The following is a 6,005-nucleotide window of genomic DNA, read 5'->3' as shown; positions in this document are numbered from 1 at the left end:
AATCTGGCATTACCACCATTCAAAAGAATCAATTTCTTCAAAGAGAAAAAAAACTGTAAAGGAATATGAATATCATTCGTTTTGTATTATTCTTAAAGATAATATTGAATAAGGAAATAGAAAAGTCCTGCGCTAAGCAAATCACAGAAATACTCAGATCGCACAAAATATCGAATTGGTAATTCCTATCTTGTATAATTTCAAACAAAGCCATCTATTGACATAATTTGAAATTATCAAAAATAATTTCCTTTTTCAAAATCTAGATGGTGTTAAAAAACAATTTTAATCACGTTTTTCTAGCAGTTACTTTTTTTTCTGAAAATAGTAATGAGTCCACAAACTACTTATTGCTCTCCTTTAGTATTTAGTTTAACTCAAGTAACGCAAAGTAACTTAAGTCATATTTTGGGTTCGTGGGTATCACATTACATAAAACAAGGAAAGCTTTAATGTACAAGCAGGACCTTTGGGAAAATAAATTTTCAAACATATCGAGTGTATTTTTTAATTAAATCCGATTTATGTTACAATTCATTCATTTTATAAATTACAATTAGTTGATCGTATTAGTTCAGCACGATCTGCCTTCACACATTCAATACTTATTCTAAACTAGTTGCAGGACTCTCATACATTCCCATACATAATAAATACAAGATTAAAACCAGTTAGCTTACTTAAGCTGGAAGAAAACGTGATATCTTTTGCACAGGAACAAAAAAGTTTTATTGTAAAGAGGTTGTAAATGACAACACAAAATGGATAAAGAAAAATACCATCATGGTAAATAAATTTGTAACTTTTCTAATAAAATGTCTGACGGAGTCTATGGTTTTTTTTACACATGTAATAGCTCCCTTATAACTATGAACATCATGATATAACTAAATTATTGTTATTTCAACTTCATTTGTTTATATTCGATTTTTACACGTTCCTTTTTAAATATTATAATTAAGGTTTTGTTATTTTAATTCACCGAGTTTAAAACATCACTTTTAGACTGAACAAAAAAATTAAAATCAACTCTTAAATAGCAATGTTAAAAATTCAAAAAATTAATTACATATACAGATTTTGAAAATTATAACATAAAATCACAGAATCAAAATAATACTGACATAAAATTGAGCAAATGACATAAATTAGAAAAGAAAGATGAAATATAAAAAAATAAATAAATAAAAAAAGTGAAACAACACTTTTTTTGCAACGCCTTTGTCATCGTCATATTAAAATAAAATAAAATTGACTATAACTCTTATTACAACATAAATAATTAGATAAGTCTTAAGTTAATATAAAATAGTTTTAATACTGTATCATTTGAACGACTAGATAAATTATCACAAAGCAATATTCTATTTATAATAAAATAAAATATTGAGCATAAGACAGGTCGATAACTATGAAAATAAGAGACTCCAACTAAATTTGTATTCAGTCTAAAACTCCAAGTAAAGTTTTTTAGATTATATTTTTATCCTTAACCTAGAAGCAATATTTTAAATAATAAATTTCTACAAGGAATATATCAGTGCTTTTCTACAAATAAAGTAATATTGCACAAAATTACATAAAGAAGACAATATTTCAAGGTATTTTGTTGAAATTCTTGAATATTTCAATAATTTATACAAATAAGATTTCTACTAATATGTTTTGTATTGTAAAAAAAACAAACGAAATTCAATAATATAAAAATTTCTTCATATTATAACTGAAATATAAAAAACTGAATAAAATGGCAACATAGATCATACCAGAAAGAACACAAGACAGATCTTACACTACTAAATGTAATATTTAATGTCGATTTAACATAACCTTAAAATTACTATAATACGCGTCACAAATGTGTTCGTCTGAACTTAGTCGCGTTAGACCGCAATTGATCGTGTCTTCTCTGTCACACGTATGTTTTCATTTATATGTTCATCTCGCTCACTCAGCGAGTATGCAGCTAACTTCATTGCCACGGGATCATTAATCGGAGATTGAATTTTTACCCTGTGTTTAATAAATGCAACAGACCTTGTAAACGCGTTTTTTTTTACAATTTGGCACTAGTCAATAGAATTTTAAAAACATAAAATCAGTCCTTTGAGGCATAATTATAACAAATTAACATTAGTTTTTTTTTATTTAGTGCAACAAAATTTGTCGCCAAACTTAAGTTAGTATGGAATAACATAAAATTGTTACACTTTGCACAATAAAAATTCAACAGTTCCACTGCAAAGCTTTGAGCTCAAACAATTTTTAGGGTTCCGTACTTCGGAGCGAAAAAATTTGAACCCCTAATGGATCACTTTTTTTTATCTCCAACGAAAAAACGACATAAAACATGTTGCTCTTAGAGATAAAGTTTACCAAATGAGTTTTCAACCATAACAAGAAACAAAATTTAAAATTTGGCACTAATATCTTAAAATATAATTAACAAATAAGGATATAAAATATTCTTTGGCATTTTTACTGCATTTTTGGCACAAAAGTTGAAATACATTTTGACGTATTTTATAACACATACAGGTAAGAAATAATAATGTTCATATGAACACATGTTTTATGATATATATGAAACTCCAATAAAGATCAAAATTCTCACATCCCTTATCTAAACCATGTACATAAGCGAAGCATTAGACCCACCCTTAAAAAAATGCTATAACTTTCAAAATATTCAAAACTACAGCAAAATTGTAAGTTCCCTAACATATTTATATTTAATTGGCCCGTTTATTTTAGTATCAATAACACTAAAACTAATTTGGCAAAGTCTTTGGCACTTATATACTTGCTCTGTGCGGTGGCATGTTGAAGGTAAGGGTGTCATTTACGAAGTACTGTTGATCATCGTCCGGTAGATAATATCCACAACTACCGTCATTTGAGATTTGGTCCTCGTAAGCCGGATTTTTTGGCATAACACAAGCAAATTCGTCCCAATTCGTTTCAATAGATTTTCTCCGTTTCGCGAATAATATCGATCCATCGAATGCGTATTCGTCATCGAAATGTAGAACAGCGTCATCGTAGAAATAATTTTCTACACGTTTGTTCCTTGTATTCCGAGCTATGTTCTTCATTAATTTCTTTCTAGCGTAACTCGATTTCTCGGAATCGTAATCATCGACTAAAGGATCGTTGCTTCGATTATCTGATCTTATATTCATGGAATAGAGTGAAGAACTATGAGGGCTGGTCTCCATCCTGGTGCTGAGACTGTTTCTGTAAGGATTTAGATATTGTTCTTCATTGCATCTCATTTCATACATCATAACGCCTCGTCTTAATTGTTCTCGTCTCTTTGCGACCATTTCTCTAAAGTCGTCTGGATCTAATGTAAAGTCATTTCTTGCGTTCATATAAAGATATCCGGATGCTGAGTTTAGACGAAGAGTCTGAGATCTGTTCTTGGAAGATGATTTCTCTATGTATCGCGGTAAGCCGCCCAGCTCGCGGTAGTTTTTGGATTTTATTTGCTTGATGTTTGTTGGTGGTACTGGTGATAGGGGATCTCTATATGGTATCGATCTGGAATATAAATTTCATATTTTTTTTAATATTACTAATATTATAAATGTGAATCTTTGGATGGACGTTTGTTAGAAAGTATCTCCAAAACGGCTACCTGGATGTTGTTGAAATTTGACATGGATGCAGATCATAGTCTGGAAGAACATACAGACTATTTTTTTTTTAATGCGCGGACGGAGTTGAGGGCGACAGCAAGTATTTACATAATTTCACAGCAAAATATTATTTTCACCATATTAAATATTGAAGTATCAATGTGTATTAAAACTTACTTATTAGGAGCAAAGCAGTTACAGGAACAGCTGCAAACGCTCGGGGCGTAGTCCTCATCTATATACAGCGGTATCATTGATGTGTCACCTGGAAATATTTTACAATTTTATTTATTCATTTGTACAGACTTATATAATGCATTTTTTAAATTAAAACTGAAAAAAAAAATTGTTTTGTTATCAAAATTGCAATAAAAAATATCTTCTCTAGTAGTAACACGCTACCAAAGTTTATTTATAATCTAAGTCTAGTAGTTTTAGAACACGCTATATATTTATTCCTACTTCTTACTAATATAATAAACGCGAAAGTTATGTTCCCGTGGGTCGCAGTTTTTTTTAATATGATGTCACTATCAAAAGTATTATAATTAACAACGACATATCTCACGCCCGTAACCCAGAAGGGTAGGCAGAGACCACGGAACATTTTGCTCGGTCCTGACACTCCTCTTTCGCTTTTAAATTTATACATTTACGCAAACATGCACTTTACTTTCGAATCTTTTTAATACCCCTTCTTTATGAAAACAATAACATTAACATTTATAAATAGAAGATATTCAGAGCGCCAATAGCTCAATAGTTAAGGGTACGGATTTCCCACGTGGTCGAGAGTTTGAATCCCGCCATTCGATTAATGTTGTAAACCATATCCTACAAGCCAGGAACTTATTTGTTATGGTATATTAGTAAATCTATATTAACCAGGTCTGTCTCTGTGCGGTGCGGCGGGCAGACGTGTGCCCCGCGCTACTCCGCGCAGCACCGCACCGTCCGCTGTTATCACGTCGCCCTCCAGACGCACCGCCACTTGCTGCGCCTGAGGTAACATATTTTATAATCTTACTTATTTTATAAATGCGAATATTTGGATGTATGAATATATGGATGGATGTTTGTTAGAAAGTATCTCCAGAACAACATGGATCTTGATGAAATAAGTTAATATAAAGAACACAGTCTGGAATACATAGGCTTACTAATTGATTTTATTTCGCTATGATGAAGTCGCGGGCATGAGCTAGTTAAATAACTAACCATATCCGAATATATTTCAATTTTACAAAACAAGTATGCTATTATAGCTTTAACGATTTAATTAATTAAAAATAGTCTAACTAACCGTGGGTTTCTGAGACCTTACGTACCAACGGCGGCGAACGGTAAGGCCACGAGACCAAACTAGCATATATGATGACAAACTTAAATTTGATGTTGATTTTATCTACCTAATATCTGTCATCCGCGACTGATGATGAAATTTTGAAAAATGGTTTGATGCAAAGTGTCAAATGAAATTAACAGAAGTAGTTTATTCTAAAGAAATTCAGAATTCAAAATACATTGGCGACGAGGATAAAACCGTGAGTACGGAAATAAATTGTATTTGAAAAAAAAAAGGAAAGAGAAGGCCAGTGTGTAAAAAAAAAATAACATTTCAGTAATTGTTGGACGAAAGTATTGTTTAAATTATTATGTCTTACCTTACAAAAAAAAATTAAATTGAAGGTAATGGATTCTCTGTTTACATATAATAGTTATTTGTAAAACGTGGCCTTAAGTTGTTCCTAGCCGTGAATGTTTTAAAAACGGTTCGAAATTCCAATCGAATATCGAAATAAGATCACAATATTTGACTATCAGAGACACAGATTCATTGCTGTACTCGTCCGTCTAAGTTGTTCACTACAAAGTGCACTACGAAGTCATATCGATATACATGTCCAAGCGACAAATTAATTCCGGTGTATTGAAGAAGCAGGAAATGAATAATGAATAAGAAAAGAAAATATCGAACTCTTACAATGAAAAAATAAACATTACGTTCTTACGAGGGTAGTATATCCACGACATATACAAATATTGTCATGGTTTCGACCCAAAACAATAATTAAATTTTAAGACTGTCTTCGACCTATCGTTGACAAAGTGCGTGTCGATGTTTTAGTGATGTCTATACGTAAGTTCAATAACATGGGTACAGTCACCTCCAATAAAGTGTAAGTACTTTCGCACGTACAGCGGCGGTTGTACAGACTATATAAAGCGACGAATGGCAATGACTAGGTCAGTCGATATGAGATCTTTGAGTTGGCAAGTCGTGTCCGAAGTTGATCGAGCCACATATAACGCAGCGAATACTACATAGAAGAAGAAGAAGAAGAAGAAGAAGAAGAAGAAGAA

At 31.6% G+C, this 6,005-nt stretch overlaps 1 protein-coding gene across 1 annotated transcript in view; it reads right to left on the bottom strand.

Moving 5' to 3' along the window:
- Positions 1 to 1,742: 1,742 nt before the first annotated feature.
- Positions 1,743 to 6,005, bottom strand: part of LOC106123126 (potassium channel subfamily K member 9) — a 13,525-nt gene continuing 9,262 nt past the window's right edge. Inside the window, exons 6-8 of the mRNA XM_013319280.1 lie at positions 4,527 to 4,641; positions 3,819 to 3,906; positions 1,743 to 3,543 (exon numbers count right to left, since the gene is read on the bottom strand). Of these exons, the coding sequence (XP_013174734.1) occupies positions 2,796 to 3,543; positions 3,819 to 3,906; positions 4,527 to 4,641 (951 nt within the window). The 3' untranslated portion in view covers positions 1,743 to 2,795. The remainder of the gene's footprint in view (positions 3,544 to 3,818; positions 3,907 to 4,526; positions 4,642 to 6,005) is intronic.

This window comes from Papilio xuthus, unplaced genomic scaffold (genome assembly GCF_000836235.2).
Source record: "Papilio xuthus unplaced genomic scaffold, Pxut_1.1 DF826159.1, whole genome shotgun sequence".
Lineage (NCBI taxonomy): Eukaryota > Metazoa > Arthropoda > Insecta > Lepidoptera > Papilionidae > Papilio > Papilio xuthus.
Note: the sequence above shows the minus strand (reverse complement) of the source record. Positions and strands in the feature narration are given on the sequence as shown.